At 43.1% G+C, this 22,073-nt stretch overlaps 2 protein-coding genes across 8 annotated transcripts in view; both read left to right on the top strand.

Moving 5' to 3' along the window:
• GRID2 (glutamate ionotropic receptor delta type subunit 2) overlaps nt 1-22,073 on the top strand; it is an 847,049-nt gene that overhangs the window by 616,178 nt on the left and 208,798 nt on the right. For all 7 annotated transcript variants that reach the window (XR_013990460.1, XR_013990461.1, XR_013990462.1 and 4 more), the window contains exon 9: nt 19,384-19,485. Coding sequence is in view for 4 of the 7 variants with exons in the window: in XM_081020726.1 (XP_080876852.1) it covers nt 19,384-19,485 (102 nt within the window). In the remaining 3 variants the exon portion in view is untranslated. The remainder of the gene's footprint in view (nt 1-19,383; nt 19,486-22,073) is intronic.
• SMARCAD1 (SNF2 related chromatin remodeling ATPase with DExD box 1) overlaps nt 3,822-22,073 on the top strand; it is a 390,786-nt gene continuing 372,534 nt past the window's right edge. The window contains exon 1 of the mRNA XM_081020720.1: nt 3,822-3,826. The gene's annotated coding sequence lies outside the window, so the exon portion shown is untranslated. The remainder of the gene's footprint in view (nt 3,827-22,073) is intronic.

Here is a 22,073-nt window from a genome sequence, read left to right as displayed (position 1 = left end):
CCCGCCGGAGATCATCAACCAGTGCGACCAAGGCAGTTTCAGTCCCATGATGAGGCCTGAACCCCGATTGGAAGGGATCCAAATGGTCCGCATCCTCCAGGCGTGCCTGGAGTTGTTCAGCAACCACACGCTCAATCACCTTGCCCAAGAATGGAAGATTTGAGACTGGGCGATAGTTGGCCATATTGGCCGGGTCTAAAGATGGTTTTTTAAGAAGCGGTTTAATGACCGCCTCTTTCAGCGGATCTGGGAATGTTCCCTCACAGAGGGAAGCATTCACCACCCCGCAGAGCCCATCGCCCAGCCCTCCCCGGCTTGCATTTATTAGCCAGGATGGGCAAGGATCAAGGAGACAGGTTGTTGGTTTCACGCGTCCAAGCAGCCTGTCCACATCCTTGGGGGTAACGGATTGAAATTGATTCCATGCAACTTGACCAGACAGGGCTCTAGCACTCTCCCGCCCCAGCCCTGCTCCCACGATGGTGTCTAGCTCCTTCTGAATATGAGTGATTTTATCTGCAAAAAAACTTTGCAAAATCGTTGCAGGAGATCTTGGGGTCTTTACAAGGCCCCGGTGGTAAAGGTGGTTCCGTTAAATTGCGGACCACCTGAAAGAGTCTCCTGCTACTATTTTCTGCAGATGCAATAGAGGCGGTGAAGAAAGTCTTCTTTGCCGTCGCTATCGCCACTTGGTAGGCTCGACGTTGAGCTCTAACCTGTGTCCGGTCAGATTCGGAGTGAGTTTTCTGCCACCGACGCCCACCGAATGGCAAGCAATCCCTTAACAAGAATGCCAATGCAAGCACATCATGATTTTACCGTATTTTTCCGTCTATAAGACATCCCCATGTATAAGACACCCCCTATTTTGGGGGGACTCACAAATCGCCAATCCATCCTTGGCACTATCAGTGTATAGGACGCCCCCTAATTTTTGACATTGTTTTTTAGGGGGGGTAAACCTAGTCTTATACACTGAAAAATACAGTACTTTCTTAATATGTATGCTTAGAACTGTAGCCTAAGTGAACTTATGTGAAAGTCAATTATTCTAGCCTTCACATTTTAGTGCCCTCCATCAGAGTTGACTCAAGGGTTTTGAAGGGCCCATGGGCAAGCTGTCTAAGGCTGCAATCCTAACTCCACTTACCTAGGAATATGCCTTACTTTTGAGTAGGCATGGCTAGGACTGGACTGCGAGGTTTCCTTTCACGTCATTTTGCCTCTAGAACAGCTGGACAAATATATATATATTCAGAATACTGTTGTTGGCATCAGTTGGTCTTGGGAGACAATGGAGGAGTGTGCCTTAGGGTGAAGCCAAAGTGTTGGAGGGTTGCAGCACCTGCTGTGGCTGTAGAGACCGATACAGGAGAGATGTGTCTTGTTGTAGCTGGGGCAAACAAAGGCATCCGGTTCTGCTGATGCAGATGCACCACAGAGTTTCTTCTTTCTGTTCCTCCCAGCAGTCATTTCTCTTTGGGTCATTGGTGTGGGTATATGACCTGGCAGACTATCTCCAGGCACTGCAGTTGTCTGCAAAGGATTCCCACAAGCCGCAGTTGATGTTGCCAGCCTTCATGTCACATTTGCAGACATCTTTGTAATGCAGAATTGGTTGGCCAGTGGGCATGGTGCTTGAAGCCAGCTCCCCTTGGAGTATGTCCTTGGACATCCTGCCATCTTCCATTCTGTGGACATGGCCGAGCCAGCACAGATGTCCCTGAGACAGCAGTGCTAACACCCTGGGAATGTGGGCTTGGGAGAGCACATCTTTGTTCGAAATTCTGCCATATGATGAAGATAAAGGTAAAGGGACCCCTGACCATTAGGTCCAGTCGTGGCCGACTCTGGAGTTGTGACGCCCATCTCGCTTTATTGGCCGAGGGAGCCAGTGTACAGTTTCCGGGTCATGTGGCCAGCATGACTGAGCCGCTTCTGGCGAACCAGAGCAGCACACGGAAACGCCGTTTACCTTACTGCCTGAGCAGTACCTATTTATCTACTTGCACTTTTACGTGCTTTCGAACTGCTAGGTTGACAGGAGCAGGGACCGAGCAACGGGAGCTAACCCCGTCACGGGGATTCGAACCACCGACCTTCTGATCGGCAAGTCCTAGGCTCCGTGCTTTAACCCACCGGGCCACCCGTGTCCCTATGATGAAGATACACAGTGATAAATACGTAGATAACTGTCCACCACCCAAATGTGCTTAGAAGTCTCTTTCAGGCCATCCCAGACAACATGAAAATGTCAGGAGTGGGGCAGGTGCACTCAGATTGCATGGGGTCTAGGCAAGCAGAAGTGCCCGCATCTCCCTACACACTTTCCCCCTTGTGTGTTCAAGAGGGCTTTTGTGTAATAGAAGTAGCAATTATGTGTGTGGGGGGGAGATATGTGATTTTGTTTTCATTTAAATGCAAACTTACCCAGTTCACACTTTCCAAAACAATACGCAAACTGAAACACACCTGCCATTCCAAATTTGAAATTCTCTGAATTTTTCAGTGCAATTCTGCATCCAAGCAGTGTGTACAGGAATGCATATACTAGGATAAAGTGTCCGTAGAAATGTTTTTAAAAATCACACAGGTTGTTTTGGAACATTGCTTTGGGAAAATGTGTATATTGGGCAAAATTGCATACAAATGTGCATATTAAGACAAATTTGAATTTAAGATTTGAAGAATGATAGACAAAGAGAAACTGAAATCGACAGATTTGCCCATCTCTAGCTAGCAGTGAAGATGGTGGCACCTGGGGATTAATGGTACGCTAGCAATTGAGTTAGTCTGTGGTTAGTGGTAGGTCTGCAGCCAACACCCAGGTCAGCCCACCAGGCAACTGACTGATCATATAAAAATTACACACATTTATGTGCCACAGTCTAGTTAGAAAAGGCTTCTGGCTACTTCTTGACTGCCAGAACTAATTTATTTTTCTGTTCTCTGGTAGTTTTTATCTTTTTCTTTCTAAAAAGTGTCTGAATTCAGATGAGGTTTTATATCTAGGTTTAGTTACACAGAAAAAGAAAGAAAGAAATAAGCAGACTTCCGGGTTGGCGCCATCGCCGAATGGCGGACTCCCTCCGAGCTCCGGAGGGAGTCTGCTCGGCAGGGGCTGGGTCCTACCGCGCCGGCGACGCGGGGACCCTTAAAAACCACGGGCACGGAGTCCGTGGACATGGGTGACTCGGCTTGCACCATTAGCGCCCTCCCGACTCGTGAAGGAGCCTTTTTAAAGGCTTCGGATCGGGTGCCGGGGAGCGGCGCGGTGCTTTGAGTCTTCTGCTTTCCCTGCCGAGCGCAGCCGCATGCCATTCGACGGAGAGCGCTGACTTCTTCCATTGAAAATTTGGACTATTAACAACAACCCGTGAGTAATTGGGAAACCGGGTTCAAAATTTTGGATTTGGCACGAGCGGGGGCGATTTAAAAAGGAAGTCAATCCCCCCCCCTACTGTAAGCATTCCAAAACAAGGACTGAGTAACCAAGGTCCAAAGGGAAGTATATTTCTGATAAAAATTATTAATTCCACGATGCGAAATTATAAGAACTGTGCTGGAGGAGAAGAGTGGAGGGTGAGAAGGAAAATGCAAAACCCCCCCCATGGGAACCGGGGCGATTCGCGGAGCCTGGTGAAGAGAGACGGAGACTTTGACAGCTGTCAAAGTAGCTGTCAAAGCTGGAGAATATAAAGAGGACTTTGTTACGAGGACTTTGCTGGTTAATTTTGTTACAATTTGCTATAATATGGATACAAACTGTCGGAAAATAAGGAACAACAACTTGACTTTTGGATCAGAGGATACAAAGTTATTACAATCCCCCTAGAGGGGTATCGGGACATTACAAGAACGGTCGTAAGTGGAAAAATATTCCGGGATTCGCACAGGATTTGTTATCTTCTGGGAAAGCTGCAAAACTGAAATAGTATTTTGTCTACAGAGGTATTTACATTAAAGGAGACAATAGAATTTTCTATTGAAGAAAGGAAGGGACTGGACGTAAGTTTTTGTTCCTGAATAACAAACCTCTGTAGAGATACCAGATTTCTGAATTAGAAAGTTTTAGCAGCTGAACAGGACAAGAAACCTGAGAAAGTGAGGAATAAGAAGAACAAAGGACTGACTACGACACGGAAAGAACAATGGGAGGAGTGGTAAAGATCAAGGAAATTAAAGGCCTTTGTTAGATTGGACACTTGAAGTTAAATATTATTAAAATTAATAAATTAAAAGAAAACCGGCAAGATGGAATTGGGGAGAAATTTGGCCATGAATTGAGACTTCCAGGCTGATAATGTATAGACTGATGGACATGGGGAATTCAAACCGGGGAAGGGGGGGGGAGATTTGGAATCCAAAGGCTGTGTAACAATCTTTTGAATTTTTTTTATATCTCTTATTTTCTATTTCTTTATATAACTTACGTATGTCATTTTATTTTGATTGGACGTGTTTAAAAAAAGGGAATTCGTGGAAGGAACTGGGGTGGATCTTGGGGAAAATCTTTTTTCTTTTCTTGTTAATGATGTGGGACGGTGTAAGATTTGTACAATTCAATCTGGATAGTGGGTTAAACAAAGTAAGCTTCAAATTGGGAGTGAGAGCTTGTAGAACCAAATTAAGGAAAGGGGAATACAGTCGGGGGGGGAGGGGGGGAGTCCCAGAAAGTAGGCAATGAAAGTAAGGTTTTAAATATCTTCTTTTTCTTTTTCTTTTTTTTTTTGTATTTCTATATTTTTGGAAACTTTAATAAATATGATTTAAAAAAAAAAAAAGAAAGAAAGAAAGAAAGAAATAAGACCACAATGCAACACAGAAGCCTCCGATTTTTCCAAAACACTGAAGAGGAGAGAAATTTAATGTTATTCCCTTGGCATGAACATTCAATCAGTAGCTCTGTACTCTTCACTGTGCCAAATGATATTTGTGGGGTGGTGGAATGTGGAACGGCATTCTTTTTTTATTACCCAACAAGTACCATATTGCAGGCTCTTCAGGGATTCACCTAATAAGACCCGATAAATATTAATATCTTGGCTACAATTAGCTGGCAGATGCCAATCATCTAATCAATCAGAAGCCACTTCACAAAGCCCAAGGTACAGGAATTATAGGCCTTCATCAATATGATTTATGCACTGGAATATTCCCAGAAATTCCTGTGCTGTGCAGTCTTCTCCAGAGAACAAAAGAATTTTATTTTTATTTTTTATCTCTGAGGTTCAGTTCACAGTAATATAAATGCTAAAAAAAAGTAAAGCCATAATCCAGCTGTTTTGTTCTGCAGCCTTATGAATTCTATCCCTCTGTGAGGGGAAATGCAACAAAGCAAGTTTATAATTTATACAGGCTTCAGCAGTATAATCTGTTTGATGGATAGAAGATCAGCTTACTGGAAAATATGGAAACAAGAGTTTTTCAAAGTGTCTTTGAAAAAACACTTAGGGGGTCGCAGTTCCCTTCCAGGATTTAAACTTTGGACAAGAGACTGATAATAGTACTCCAGGCTGCTTTGCCTATAAGTCTTCTATAAGTCTCATTTTTAAAATGTTTGAGCTCTCACCTGCACAAACTAATCTCTGCTCCTGTAGCAAGTTAGCTATCTAGGGGGATGTCCATGTTCAGAGCAGGCTCCTTTTTGAAATCTGGAGACAAATAATGGGAAGGGGTTTCATGTCTTGATCAGGAACTCCTCAAAGGCATCTACATCCCGCATGATGCCTAGGTATAGCTCCAGGTGGGAACCCACTCCCTCTAGTTGCTAGCTGCCATTGCTGAGCACACTTCTTCATTGTTCTTAAATCCAACTCCATGGCCTTTTGAATTATTGCCTGGTGCAAAGGTCTATGGAGAATAGAAGGCACGGCAGTCTAGCCATACCTGAAAAGGAAGGCAATACCAACATATTCGCATGAGTACCACACACACAAGCATTCTAATAGACTGAGGCATCAGATCACCCAAGGTAGAAGGTGGATCAAGGGAAGGGAAGTTCAAGGCATAAGGGCTGGGAACAGTACATGGCAGTATGGATCATAGGTAAAAGGAAGGTCTTTGGGGGGGTCTGGGCTGGAAGCATTGTTGTCGACATCCTTCGGGGGTCGAGATGCCAGCTGGCTAGCCCCCAGCTGGATCATGGCCTTCCAACCATGACAATCCGCCGATCTCTGGTGCGATGTAAATCAGTGACTCAGACTTCAAAAGCCTGAGCATGCAATATTAGCAGAGCATACTGCGCAAACAGAACAGGCGTGAGGCTTGTGGAAACATACTAACAGCTAAAGATTTATTAAGCATAAATCAGGACAAAGAAAACATGTCATCTCCCTTTCTTCTCCTCAGAGAGACAGTGAAAAGCAAAAGCTATACACACAACGGAAGTTCCCAGCAAGCTGTGCTGGAATGTAAACAGACATGTGACATGCAACAGTAAACAGACATGGAACATGCAACAGTTCCATGTCTGCAACTACAGGTGGAATGGAATTTTCCAACCAGCATTGCACGTGGATTGTTCTGTAGGTAGAAGCACAGTGTTCCTGATTGGTATGTGAAGCAAGCTATCTTTAAGATAGTTAAGCATTAAGAAGGATTTGCCATGAAATGTGGAATAGAAGTAATTTGAATCAATCGATCAGAGTATAGGAATGTGTCTTATACTGAGCCTGGTGGGTGGTCTAGCTTGGTATTGTCCATACTGAGTGGCAGCTGCATTCAGGCAGGGTTTCAGATAGGGTACTCTCCCAGCTCTATCTGGAGATGGTAGGAATTGAACCTGGGACCTGCGTGCAAAGCAGATACTCTAGCACTCTAGAGTAATGGATGGGTAGACATTTGTTCTGATCAAGCCAAGGAATTCTTCAGAACTAAGGCTGTGATTCCTCAACCACCAGACGTGAGACCATAAACCATGGAAGTTCTAATTTAGAACAGGTCATGTGATGCCACATGTTTGCAAAGCCAACCCATTTTATGAAATGGTTTGTTTTCTACTACCCTTCTACACTACCCTTAAAAATAGATGGTGACATTTTCAGTATCAGCTGTGAGTTAGAAAGAAGTGGTTGCCTCTTTGTTGGGCTCATCTTCAAATTGATTTTCCTATGTTAAATTAGTGCTTATCTGCACTGAATTAGACCTGCAATTCTTAGTTTTGGTTCAACATCTGTCAGATATTATTGTGTATTAGAAGTGCAATGGCAGCGCAGGCAAAATGAATAATAGATAGGGACTGTCAACACAGTTAATGAAAGCATCTCAAGCAAAAGTGTTTAAATCAGGACTAATGTTAGCAGGCTAATTGCTTTTGCTTATGCTTTATATAATGAATGTATTCTCTGTCATGTAGCAGGATTCCCAGGTGTTATCTCCCCCACCCCACTTAGATACTTATTGCTTATCTCAAGAATGTTAATCTTTTCGAACAGATGGTTGGCCCTTTAAGAAACTAAAGTTAGGGGTCTGGGAGAGGTAGACTGGAGGTCAGAGGCTTAAAAAGACCCAGCTAGCTCCCGGCCTTTGTTGGAGCAAGCTGCTCCCTTGGATTTCTCTGTAGGGCTACAACCTCTGACCTTGTCAACCTCATCAGACCTGAGCACAGCAACTTTGGAGATGTGCTATTCAGGAGAATTGTGGGAAATTCCAAAGGTGGTTTCCAGTTGCTCAGTGCTGCCACCACCAGATAAAACAGAGTTGCCTAACAGAAGAACAGTAGGTAACGTGAATCAGGAGGAGACCCACTTGAGAGTGGAAGCCCTTCAATTTGGGCAAATGGGGCACTGTCCCACCAGCCTCTGCCATTAAGCCAGGTCCCCCCTACCCTGCCAGGTGGTGGCAGTGCCTGTCAGCGTCCTCTTCCCTAGGTCTCACTGTTGCCCCTTGTAGAACTCATCAGAGCTGACGTTGGTGACAAGACTAGAATTAGTTGGTTCTGCTTATCACTGACTCTGGCTCAGCCTATCTGTTAGTCTCACTGCCTGCCATTCCTCCAGTTGCCAGGGGGCCACTTCAGTTCTGGACCTGGCATGGGATGTACTTGTTGTAGATGACTTTTAACAACTAGAAAATGCTCCCCTGGCTGTCTGTTCAATTATCCACTGAACAACTCCAGCAGGTAGTACAGGCTTTTCCTATGGCATGAATAAATAAAGATTTCCAGGTGCTAGCATGCAAATGCATCATTTTACATGACAGAGTGACAAAACATGCTCTGTGAATGGGCTCTGTAATGAAAAATAAATTATCCTAAAGTCTGGGGTGCCATTTGGTCCAGGCCCAGGGTGCCCCCCTCCCATGAAGTCAAGAGAATACTTACTTTTACCACTAGATGTTTTAAGGGATATAATGATGAAATAAAGCTTTCATCAGTTATCAGAAGTCTGGGAAGCGCTGCATTAATATAAGTCCAGTGACATATAAATACTAATCCAGATCTGATTAGAGAATATAATGTTCCAAGCAACATGTTTCCTTTCTCTTAAAAGAGAGATTTATAGCACAGCTATAATTTAATCTCAAGGATAAATTGCTAACTTGTTTTTGTGGCAAACCTCAGTGTCATTACTGCAGTGATTTTTCTCCATAATCAAAATGTATTTTACCGATTCAGCTGTTCTGCAGGCTGACAAGAGTTTTCTACTCATTCATCCCATCATTTAAGGGAATGGCTTACTCTCCCCACCCCCACCCCCGGCGCAAGGGTTCTTTGTTAGTTGTTTTTATAAAGCTGTCGTGATGCTTACAATGTCCTATCTGCCATTTAGATGATTACAGAAGGTAAGCTTTGGTGACAAGCTTACAGATTGTAATGAAAACCAGCAATTTTATTCAAAATAAAAAAATCCTTCCAGTAGCACCTTTAAGACCAACTAAGTTAGTTCTTGGTATGAGCTTTCGTGTGCAAGCACACTTCTTCAGATACCTTTTAAAGTCCATTTATTCTTTGGCGTAAGGTTTGGCCTGTTTGTCCAATATAGAGAGCTGAAGGACACTGTTGGCATTTGATGCCATACACAATGTTAGATGATGAGCAATTGAATAGTCCCGAGATGGTATGTGTGATGTTGTTGGGGCCAGTAATGGTGTTGTCCGGGTGTATGTGGCAGCAAAGTTGGCATCTGGGTTTATTGCAGGCTCTGGTGCCAGTGTCCGTGTTAAGTCTGGTTGTAGTATTATTGTGGGTTAGGAGTTGTTTAAGATTGGGTGGCTGTCTGTAGGCAATGAAAGGTCTTCCTCCCAGAGCTTGAGAAAGAGAACTGTCATTGTCCAGGAGAGGTTGTAGATCTCTGATGATGCGTTGTACTGTTTTAACTTGGGAGCTGTATGTGATGACTAGAGGTGTTCTGCAAGAAGTGTGCTTGCACACGAAAGCTCATACCAAGAACTAACTTAGTTGGTCTTAAAGGTGCTACTGGAAGGATTTTTTTATTTTGACTATGGCTGACCAACACGGCTACCTATCTGTAACAGCAATTTTATTGCATTCAGACCAAAGCCTGTAATGGCTCCAGAATGATTGCCTTAAGATGCTTGCATGTGTAAACCAAACAAGGCTCCTCCTTCTATCCTTTCAAAACATTCTTTAGTCCACTTGAACAGTAAATAATTTAATAGGAAGAGTGTCATCAGGGATAGTACTTAATGGCAGAAAGCCAGGCTTCATTCAGCAGAGAACATCTCACCTGCAGCCTCAAACTAGGGTTTAAAAATAAACATAAAAATGAGTAGGGTGCTGTTAAACAGGCAGCACCAAAGGGGACCCAATGACTCTCCAGTACCAAAAGACTCACAAAACACAGGAACAATTGTTGCACATTACTTTGTGTGTCCGTGGGGTGGGGTGGGGGAGCTGTAGGGTAATTAAATCCATAATTGTTTAACTGCACCACAGAATGCATAAGTGCAAAGAGAATGTGCTCTTGGGTATAACACTAACCCACAAATTATGAAATAATTTGATCCATCAAAACTGAGTGTAGCTAAGCATTGGTGAGTACCTACCAGCCCAAAATGAAGCTTTTGCTGGTTCACAGACTGCTTCATGTGGCATGTTTAGATATGGTAGGCAAGCACCCCTCAAAGACACACGTGCCAAATCATCACCAATTTTTCTATTTCTCATGCCTCTAGACAGGCATTTTATGGTGATGGTGTCTAAGTGTTCATATGTGATAGTGGTGCCGAATTCTGCTTTGGGGGCTGAAATACCCACCTGTGCCTATAGCCCTGTTCTGCATTGACTCTGCATTGCACAGCTGCAGGGAATGGCTTGGTGAGTTCAAGGGTGCACTCAAAGTTCAGACAGTGATAGGCCCAACAGGCCTGGCCAGTGCTCCATGTGAATGCATTAAGCAGGGAGGGAGATGCCCCTGCTGGACCCACTAGAGTAGGCACAGGCAAACTTGGCCCTCCAGGTGTTTTGGGACTACAACTCCCATCATCCCTAGCTAACAGGACCAGTGGTCAGGGATGATGGGAACTGTAGTCTCAAAACATCTGGAGGGCCAGGTTCACCTATGCCTACACTAGAGGATCACCATGTCAAATGACTCCACTCCCTGACTTGTGCTTATGTGTAAGTTCCTCCACACGATTGGGATCCCTTTGCAATCAGGGCTCAGAATCGCATGGAGAAGCTTACACACCCTCAGCATTGCATGCTCAAGTTCTTCTCCAAACCTGCTATTGAGTGCACGGAGATAAGGAGAGCAGAGTCAAGGGCACATTGACACTGTGAATGATTTCTGAAGAGGGCTTTGGCTGACAGGTTTTTGTGGAAAGGGTTCCTTGAAAGCAGAAAGCTTGAAAAGCGGCTTCCTAACTGATTAAGAAGATTTACATGCATTTCTTGTTCTTTAAGAAAGGTTTGATTAGACTGGATACATACATTTGCAATTGCAAGTGAAATGGTTAATAGCTGGATATGTCAAGAGCCTATGGAACCAGGTAAACAAACAAACAAACCAGGTACTACTGTGGAGGCTTTGAGCTAGACCACAGCTATACACTTCCAGCATGATCACACTATATAATATATCCAGCTTTTACTACTAGTATGGAGAGCATTTAGATTACAGTGAAACTGCATAGAAACACTAAAATATTGGTGGAAATGTATGCCTGAGTTTTGTTTTGAAACAAGGGGTCTGTTTATGAAATGATACACCTCTTCCTCCTTGAACATTTTAGCAACATTTTGCAAGCCCTGAAACAAGAGAGAAGTGTCACTCATTTCCATTAGCACCCTCATTGTTTTCCGTATCCTCATTCCTGCCTGTGACTTTTTGCACTCTGAGTGCCATCAAAGCCCGGCTCATTTCTCATGGACGAGCCAGGATGCATCAAGATTAAAAAGAGAGGGGGAGAAAAAGCCCAAACCATAAATCTACATTTCCTAGGAGAAGCCTGTCTTACTGGTATTAGACAATATGGCTGGCAATAGCCAGTGATTTGCAGCTTCTATAGTACACGTAGGTTAGCCAGATGCCCCATATTTTAAGGGTCATCCTTCATTTTAAAGGGGTTATTTCATATCACAGAACATCATGGTGCTGTGGAATGGATGAGCATTTCAGTGCCTTAGAAACAGAGCCATTTTGGATGTGATGATTGCAGCCGGGAGACTAGGAAGTGCAATTGTCATGTACATGATCCTTTTGCAGGGTGGAGTTGTGCAAGTTGCTTGTGCATCCTTTCCCTCTCTGTTTTCACCACACTTCCACGGATCTCACACTCCTGTGTACTAACATGTTAATTCTAACCTTGCTGACTTTCAGATAAGTTCCATTGATTTCAGCAGAATTTCTTTCCAATACATATATGACTGCAGCTCAAAACTCTATAGCATCCCTTCCTTTATGAACTGGAAAGGCAAATCTTCATCTCTTGAGTTTGGACACTTAAGAGCTTCAAATGCAAGATGTGGGGTTAGGGTGCCATAACTTGGAATAATGTAAATTGTAGATACAGTGGTACCTCGGGTTACATAACGCTTCAGGTTACATATGCTTCAGGTTACAGCCTCCGCTAACCCAGAAATAGTGCTTCAGGTTATGAACTTTGCTTCAGGATGAGAACAGAAATTGTGCTCCGGCAGCGTGGCAGCAGCAGGAGGCTCCATTAGCTAAAGTGGTGCTTCAGGTTAAGAACAGTTTCAGGTTAAGAACGGACCTCCAGAACGAATTAAGTACTTAACCCGAGGTACCACTGTAGTACTTTCTTCAGTTGTGGAGTGTCATGCTGCTATGAAGTGCCTGCCACATACTGTCTCAGACTGGTGAACCAGCAGTCCTAGTAACATCAACCCACACTGCTGCTCCTCTCAAGAGTTATTTTGCAAGTCTAATTGAGAAGAGTTTTATCCCCAAGCAACAGGCAAAGCAGAAGTGCATGATACATCTAATCTGTGGTGAGATCCACTGACCTCATATGCCTTCTGGACCTGATAGATCTCACCATAGCTGTGAAGGGCAAGAACTCACTTTGCATATTCTGTCAGAAGCAAGGACGGGATTTTCTGAAAATCTTGATTTTGAGTTAATCCACATGGATTTTTAAAAATCCCTGTTTAGCTTCTAGATCTTGACAAGAAATGAATCATTTCTTTTTGCTGGTTCCACTAAAAAGACAAACAATTCTTGCATATTTACTGTATATACATTACTCTAAGGATAAAACTATATGCAACCCTTGATCTTTCAACCTGAGCCTCCTGCTTTCATTACTCTATTATTTTAAATGGGATTATTTTTCTGTGTATTTTAATTGTGGGTGTCCATTTTAATGTTTTAATAGGATAGTTTTAATTGTGTGTTTTAATTCTGGATACTCATATTTTAATGCTTGTGCAATTTTATACTTGTAAACTGCTTAGATGCCTATTTTAGCATAGAGCAGCATATAGATCAAATATTACTAATACTATAAATATCATATCATATTGTAATATAATACAGCCCAGGTTTCCTAAATTGAACAACATATAAACATAAACTTTTTAATGGAAAGGACAGTGCACAAGTTTCTTGACATAAGAGCACACTCAATGAAAGAGATGATCTGATGTGGGCAAAGTAGAATTGGTCTGGAACCATTAAATTATGTGTACAAATCTATTTAAAATGGGCTTCTCCGCCCCTAATAAGAAGTAACGAAACTACTGATGAGAGATGTACAAACTGGCTCTGAGATCTTTTAAGTGGAGACCCACCGTAATTCAGAAGACCAAATATGGTTTGTCCTTTCCTGATGAACTTAGCCCCTTACCTCAGTTTTGCACAGAAAAAGGATTCTGCTAGGGGTCTGCCAATTGCTGCTCCCCCCGCCATCATATTACAAACAAGCACAAAGGGGAATGATGTATGTTTTAAAATTGATCCCCAAATGCAGTCAGCCTTTGCTTTTCCTTTGTCATCACAGGGGCTATAAAAGGAACCCTTTGGCTGTGAAGCACACAGATGCAGTGGCTACATTTGGAGTTATTTGTCTTATTGCTTTAAGTGCATTTGGCAGTAATTTCTGCCTTTCCTTTTTCAATGAATGGTGGACCACTTTTCCCTCATTGCCTGCTCAAACCATTTTTAAGGCACATCACCATTTACAGCTGTTGAATAAGCTCCCAGCATGGTGGGGTTTTTTTTAGTGCTTTTATTGCAAATAATGGAAAGGAATGCAGACACCTTCTGCCTTTTCCTACCTACCTACCATCTGTCTGTCTGTCTGTCTGTCTATCTATCTATCTATCTATCTATCTATCTATCTATCTATCATCTGTCTATCATCTATCTATCTATCATCTATCATCTATCATCTATCTATCTATCTATCTATCTATCTATCTATCATCTATCATCTATCTATCTATCATCTTATCATCGTTCCATTACTGTCTTCTGGGTGCACCTTTTCTTTTCTCGTATATATCTGAAGCACCTATGCAAAAAGCAGCTTCAGAGACATTTTCATGGGACTCCGGCAAGGAAAGAAAGAGTTAAAGTTCCCCTTCCCACCCTAAACAGTCCTGCGGGTGCTCAGGCTCCCCTCTGAGTGCTCTAAAAATGTACTTTGCTGATTACATTCATACAATTAGTTTGGACCTTAAGTGGAGAGTTTTAGATGTAGAGACAAAAAAGCAGAAATGTACTAATGACTTTCCTGTTCACAGACCCAAAACAGAAAGAAAGAGGGACAAGAGTTCTACCCTACACACAGCAGAGGTCTAGGTACATGGGACGCGGGTTGCTCTGTGGTCTAAACCACTGAGCCTAGAGCTTGCCGATCAGAAGGTCGGTGGTTTGAATCCCTGTGACGTAGTGAGTGCCTGTTGTTCGGTCCCAGCTCCTGCCCACCTAGCAGCTTGAAAGCACATCAAAGTGCAAGTGGATAAATAGTTCCGCTCCAGCGGGAAGGTAAACGGGGTTTCTGTGCACTGCTCTGGTTTGCCAGAAGCGGCTTAGTCATGCTGGCCACATGACCTGGGAGCTGTCTATGGGCACATGCCGGTTCCCTCGGTCTATAGAGTGAGGTGAGCACCACAACCCCAGAATCGTCCGCAACTGGATGGTCGGGGTACCTTTACCTTTAGCCTTTATTTCTGTAGGGGCAGGATTGGGGCAAGCTGGACAACCTCAGGAGTGGGACCATGAAGCCCCATGGAGTGGACTAACAGAATACAGCTGTAGCAGGAAGGCAGCCTCTACTGATAGATTGTGTGCTTGGCGATTGTGTGCTGAAAGGGGTGTGAGCGCAGGCTCTTGGTGGTGAAGGAAATATATTCTGCACATGTTCATAGTCACACCCTTCCTGCTTAATCAAAGGGTGTCAAGGACTCATAAAATGGACCTTGGGTCCTGTTGTTATTACCTGGCCCCGCCTTTCCCAGGGAGTCCAAGACAGTGCTCACTGTTTTGTGCCCTGCTCGTTGTATTTCCACAACAACCCCTTAAGGTAGTTACTAAGACTTCAGTGCTGATATTGACAACTAGTTCAGGGACTGAGTCCACACTCAAATTAAGCCACGCTGTTTATATTAACAGATCTGATAGCTACACTTCTACTAGGCTGAGTTGTTTAAATCATAATCAATAAATGCTTTGATTTAATTAACATGATTAATTGTCATGTACCCCTGGGGAGTTGAAGGTCTGGTGGGGAATCAATGTTATATTTTGTGTGGTGTACAGCCTCACATTTGTTTTAGGCGTGATTGTGCCATGTAAACTGGAGGATTAAATTGAAAACTAAAAGAAGATAATTGAAAAGCAAAATGTACCTTTAAAACAGGGAAATTAGATGCAGGCTAAACTTTTGTTGCCTTAGCTCAATAGTATCATTTAACACACACACACAAAAAGGCGCTATTAAAATAGACTAAGCTGAAAAGTTAATTATATAAAAAGTACACATTAATGAACATAATTAAAAATGGACTTTTGCTGACCTCCGAAGGGAACAAAGGCTCATTGCAAACTTCACAGGGTCTTACATTTGGCAAGAGCAGTACAGTATCTGTGGTAATTAGACTTTCAACACGTTTGGCTATGCTAATTGGATCTAAGTTCTAATTAGTTTCTTTATGTAACTAAGAATGACACAGTGCTGAATGAATTTAATGTGCTTTTACAGCTCAACCTGGCTGTTGGCATCAGTTTCCACCCCTCTTTTCATGCAGAAGGCTTGCCTTTATTTCATCTGTAAAATGGCTGAGATTAATTTTTACAAGGAAATGCATCTATGGATGTTTTGAGTCTGAACTTTTGACTGGCCTTTGGATATTAGTGTGGATTAGCAAGTGTGTAGTCCACACCATTATGTCAATCACAGAAACTGGAAAGCTTGCCTGAGGGCCAAACTAGTTGCTGTGCTAAGGTTGTGACTCACAGTGGCCATAAAGAGCAGACATGTGTCATCAACCCCCCTACACAATGTCCCAACATCACTTTCTCTAATAATACTTATTTCATGAATAACTAGAACCCGAGGACATCCAACGAAGCTGAATGTTGGAAGATGGTGGGCTGGGAAAAATGAAAGAATGAACAGAGCACAGTTAAACTATGGAGTTCGCTTCCACAAGACGTAGCGATAGCCACTGACATGGATAGCTTTATAATGATTCTGGACACATTCATGATGGATAAGGCTAAACGCCTCAATGACTATGACCTTCGCTACCTTCGCTGTCAGAGGCAGTGTGCCTTAGAAAGGCAGTTCCTGGGAATCACAAATTGGGGGAGTGCTGTTGTACACAGGTCCTGCTTCCTGGCTTTCCATGGGCATCTAGTTTGCCACCGTGAGAACAGAATTCTAGACTAGATGGGCTTTTGAGGTGATACAACACGGCCCTTCTCATACAAATTCAGATGGTCAGTGCTGACAACACTGGAGCCAAAAAAGGCACTAAACTGGACAAGACACACACTATTAACAATTGTATGAATAGAGTTTTTAAAGAGCAGAAAGGTGGCATCAACACCCCACCAAGTTGAATTGGAGTCTTGGCAGGAGTGGAGGGACTTTAAGCCTTCCCTCTCTGTAGTGGTTCCCGTGTGGATCAGAAACCCTGTGCCTGCTATTTGCTTAGAAAGAAAAGCATTTGGTGGTGCTAATCATAGGTTCCCCCTAATGAACACAGGTAATGTTGTTGGACTACAGTTCCCATTATCCTTGACCATTGGCTATGCTGACTGGGCCTGATGGAGTTGGAAATCCAACAACATCTGGAGGGTCAAAAGTTCCCTATCCCTGATCTCAGGATTTTACTTCAAAAAAATGTCAAAGTGGATCCCACAGGTCTGATGTCTGCCCACCCCTAATCTATAGAACCATTTTAAAACCAGATTTTATGGCATGGCTTTATTCACTGAACTTTGGGAATCATGCTGTTTCTGAGTGTTGACAATTTCTTGGCGTCAGCTCCCCAGCACATATAACAGAACAACGCTTACAAGCTGTGACCTGCCAAGCTCAGCACAGCCCATCAGCCATGCATTGTGGCCTTATTTTTAAGTCTCTCTTTAGGCTGGTTCACACACCCATGCACATCATTTTTCTACATTTGCATACCTGCCAACATTTCTCCTATGAAAATAGGAATGTCCTATTCCATGATGGTAATTTTATTATTTATGCCCTGCCCATCTTACTGGGTCGCCCCAGACACTCTGGGTGGCTTCCAACATACATAAAAACATCATAAACCATTAAACATTAAAAACCTACCCTATGCAGGGCTGCCTACAGATGTATCAGAGCAAACGGCAATCTGCTTAAAACCCAAATTGACATTTGCTCCAATTGCAAAAACCAGCTTTTTGCAGAGGCAAAAAAACCAACACCCCACATTCAGAACTTTTAAGTGCAACCCTGTGCCTGGAAAGAGATAAATGTGGATAAACTCTAATTCTTCAATCTTATTTTGGAATTTTGTACCTGACATCTTGTGGGTCTGTCAAACGCCAGACCTCTTGATTAATGACTAAATTGTTTGAGTATACCCTTGAACTTCTTTTAGAGGGCCAGAAAAAAACTTCCTAATTCAGGCTCCCATCAATGGAGCTGATTAGAGCTCTAGGCCATTCCTGTGCACTTCATTTGTCCTTCTAATCCCACTTTGAAAGCTTTCTTAGCTCTTGTAGATTATAAATTGACTTCTCCATGCACTCATTTCCTTCAAAGGTTGCTGAAAACTACCCTACTGTTGCAAACACTGGATAAAGGGGTTTGGTTGCATCCTATGTTCTGCTAGCCAAGGATGATTAAGATGCAGCTCCATGCATTTCATATACCCTAGTGTCGAAGGCACCTTATATAGAATAAAAATTACATTAATAATACATATGATTTCCTCTGATGATCCTAAGCCAATTAGGAACTCTCCATTAACTTCAGAGAGAGGCTGAACAAGAACCTGAAAGTGACCTATCTGCAAGAAGACATTAATTTTATTCTTTTAGCAACAAGCCAGCAGTGGATAGCATTTCCCAAAAGGATGTTGTAGAAATGGCTACAACAGAATGGTGAATTCAGTTTAAAGGGATGCACACTACTCTTTTCTAGAAAAGTTGTTGCTAGATCAAATGTCAAAAAGTATCCCTCAAAAATGATCTACGAGGGTAGCACTGAAATTCCTCATAGTATCAACTTTCATACTGAGAACCTGGTGGGAAACATTTGGCTCATGGGCCATAACTTTGCCATCCCTGTTTTAATGTTCCTCATTGGCTTTTACAGAGTCCAAAGAGGCTCCCAAAATAAGCCACAAAATTCAATGAAACAATCAGGAAAACAACAAGCCTGCAGACAGTTAAAAACTTGTAAGTAAAAACAAATATAAACAGCAGTAAAAGACACTGAAAACCCTCAGGAAAAAAATCAATCAATTTACTCATTCAGAGCTATTAAATTATTTTTTGTTTAACAAACACAACTCAGCTAACATTGCAGTGAAAAGGCCCACTAGTATTCAGTTTGGCCTCTCAAGGACAAAAGTACTGTATTTTTCGCTCTATAAGACGCACCAGACCACAAGACGCACCTAGTTTTTGGAGGAGGAAAACAAGAAAAAAAAAATATTACGAATCTCAGAAGCCAGAACAGCAAGAGGGATCGCTGCGCAGTGAAATCAGCAATCCCTTTTGCTGTTCTGGCTTCTGGGATAGCTGTACAGCCTGCATTCACTCCACAAGACGCACACACATTTCCCCTTACTTTTTAGGAGGGAAAAAGTGAGTCTTATAGAGCAAAAAATACGGTATTCTTAAAACAAAATATTCAGACTGTGGTGGAAGAAGTGGTGAGATGGGCAGTGATTTCAAGATTATAGGTGAAGCCAGAGAATAGGTTCTCTCCATTCTGCCAACCTAACATGACATTAGGATAATTAAGAAATTCTCTAGCGATCAAGGTTATCCAACCTGGTGCTCTACAAACATTGTAAATTATGACTCTCACCAGCCCCAAGCAGCATAAATAATAGTCAAGGATAAATAAATAACCCAAACCTATGCTGGAAGATGCAGTCCACCTTATCTGGAGGACACCATGTTGTCTTTGTCCTCTGTAAATAATTTGTGGACAGGTTCATATAGGAGAAGTACCGGTAATCTTTTCAGTATCCTTTTCTGCTTCACTGATGATAGGAGATGTTTTTTTTGTGTATATAATAACCAAAGCATATTCTCTTTTAAACGTGGATGGAAAACTTGTTGAACTACCCTTCCCATCATTCTTGACCATTTGTCAGGCCGGCTAGGGTTGATGGAAGTTAGAATCCAACCACACTTCAAGGGCGATAGGTTTCCCCATCCCTACTTTAAATAGAAATAACTGTTCATATTTCATGATCAACAGAGTGACACATCTTTTTCTGTGTTTCAGCTGGGCTGCTGGAATCCTGTCACTGGTCTCAACGGCTCATTAACAGACAGAAGGCTGGAGAATAACATGCGTGGGGTGGTTCTACGTGTAGTGACAGTGCTGGTAAGCAGAATCAGATTTTCCTCTTGAAATAAAAAATATAAAAATATATATACTTTCTTTTGGCTCTTCACTTACAGTCCGTTGGCTACTACTGTATTTTTCGTCCTATAGGGCGCACCGGCCCATAGGACGCACCTCGTTTTTTGGGGGGGGGGAAATGAATTAAAAAAAAATTATTCCCCTCCCCGCCGCGGCTGCCGCCCCAAGCCTTGTGCACACCTGCCCAAAGCACGGGGCACCCTCCGGAGGGCTCCGCGTGCTTCGGGCTGCAGGCTGCCGCCCCAAGCCTAGTGCGCTCGGCGGGACCTCCCGCCGGGCGCGTGAGGCTTGCAGACACTCACCCAAAGCATGGGGAGCCCTCCGGAGGGCTCCCCGTGCTTCGGGTGACAGGCTGCCGCCCCAAGCCTCGCGTGCTCGGCGGGACCTCCTGCTGGGCGTGCAAGGCTTGCGGACACTCGCCGGGGCTGCAGGCTGCTGCCCGCAAGCCTTGTGAGCCCACGGGAACTCCCACCGGGCTTGCAAGGCTTGCGGATAGCTTCCTGAAGCCTGGAGAGCAAGAGGGGTCGGTGCACACCGATGCCTCTCACTCTCCAGGCTTCAGCGAAAGCCTGCATTCGCCCCATAGGACGCACACACATTTCCCCTTCATTTTTGGAGGGGAAAAAGTGCGTCCTATGGGGCGAAAAATACGGTATTTAGAAGAAAAAGCAAAGCAAAAAAACTATGACGTTATTCAACAATTTGAGCAAAATAATGAGAAACTTTTCTACTGACTGTTATACTATCAGGCTTATATTTGTCAATTTTTGCCACCCCACAAAATAATTATTTTACCAATAGAGTTAAATTTCAGCATGGAATTAAATGCATTGTTCTGCTTCTTCCATCACCGTGTGCTAAGTTATGTGAGCCATGTGCATTAGTTGGAAAGGGCAAAACAAAGTGGGCCTGTTAGCTCAAGCTCTAAATGATGCATAAGAGGCAGTCATCCACCAATTACTGCAGCAAATTGATTGCCGTTTCACACAAATTACTGCACTCAGAAAATATTAAAGATAATCTTAGGGTGAATTACATTAGTTCAGTAAAACAATCGCTACACTCTTGTCAGCCATATTTTGCTTTTGCTTTCTGAGTATTTTGCGTCGTATGCCAGGCACAAAGCAAGGCCTGAAAAAGATTACGATGATTAACAATGATTTGAACAGCTAAAATTTACTCTAGGTGCTGTACACAGATTAAGAAGACGACAATCCCTGCCCACATACTTACAGTCTGGCAAAGCAATTCAAACCACCTTTGTGGTTTGTGGCTGGGAGGAGGGGTTGGATTAGGCAGAGATGCCCCTCCACACAGCTCTGCTAGACTGCAGCTAGCCACCACCTATGGAGTGATGCCTCTTCCACCTGTTGAACAGTGGGATCTGTGCAAGTGGCAGGCAGTGGAGAGTACCAAAATGGGGCTTACTGGCACAGGGCTGAGCTGCCTTTGGAGCCATTGCCCTCATTTAACAGCATGATGACAACTCGGCCATACTGAGTCATGTCATTAATCCATCTAATTTAACATTGTCTTGACCCGGAAGTGTCTGCGGACAGCGCTGGCTCCTGACCTCTTAAGTGAGATGAGCGCACAACCCTAGAATCGGACACGACTGGCCCGTACCTTTACCTTTACTCCAACTGCCAGTAATTCTCCAGAGTGGAAAATGACAGAGGCCTTTTGCATCTCTGCTGAGATGCCAGTGATTGAACCTGAGACCCTTGGCATGCAAAATGTGTCCCTTATCTGGCACTGGCAGATCACCATTTTTAGAAGACTGACAGAAACTTACTTTGCATGTTATTTGAAGTTCTTTTTAGTGGATCTTTGTTGCAGTTTGCATGTTGTTGTTGTTGTTGTTGTTGTTGTTGTTGTTGTTGTTGTCATCTTCATTTTTGATATTGCACCATCTAATCCCCCGAGTCAGGAGGATTCTCAGCTGCTGTGATTGAGTTCCAGTTTTAATTGTCTGCAGATTCTCCTTCAACCAGCATTAGTAGTGACACAGCAAACAGGTCACAGGGAAACAGTTTCTGACCCACAGGACTCTCCATTCAAGACCCACAGCAGCAACCCCTTCTTTTCAATGCTTTCTATTTTGTAAACAAGATTCGTACCTTTTCCACTAGACTAAACTAAGTTGGAGTGAGCAACTGCAAAGTGACAAGGCTGTATTATTTGTAGTTTGTGTGTTCCAGCTAATTTGATGTTCATCAAAGTAGCATCACAGTAGCAGAAGCTGGTCTTTGTACTTTGCTTGCTACAGATTCGAAATGGATTGAACATAATATCCCAGCAATGAAAATGCTCAGTGAATGTTCCCTATCAAACATAATTCAAATTAGTTTCTCGTTGTATTTTCCCCTGCTTCTATAATTTCATCTCTATTTTATCATTTCAGTTAGCTGGCCAGCATGCGTTCTTCTGGCAAACAACTATATTATGAAGATTTAGTGACTTTGATACTTATGGGCATAGGAAAAAGAAATGCACCATTACTCACGCCAATATAGGCTCATATGATCTGAGAGAGAGAGATTTAAAGT

Source organism: Podarcis pityusensis (genome assembly GCF_964106645.2).
Source record: "Podarcis pityusensis genome assembly, chromosome: 9".
Lineage (NCBI taxonomy): Eukaryota > Metazoa > Chordata > Lepidosauria > Squamata > Lacertidae > Podarcis > Podarcis pityusensis.
Note: the sequence above shows the minus strand (reverse complement) of the source record. Positions and strands in the feature narration are given on the sequence as shown.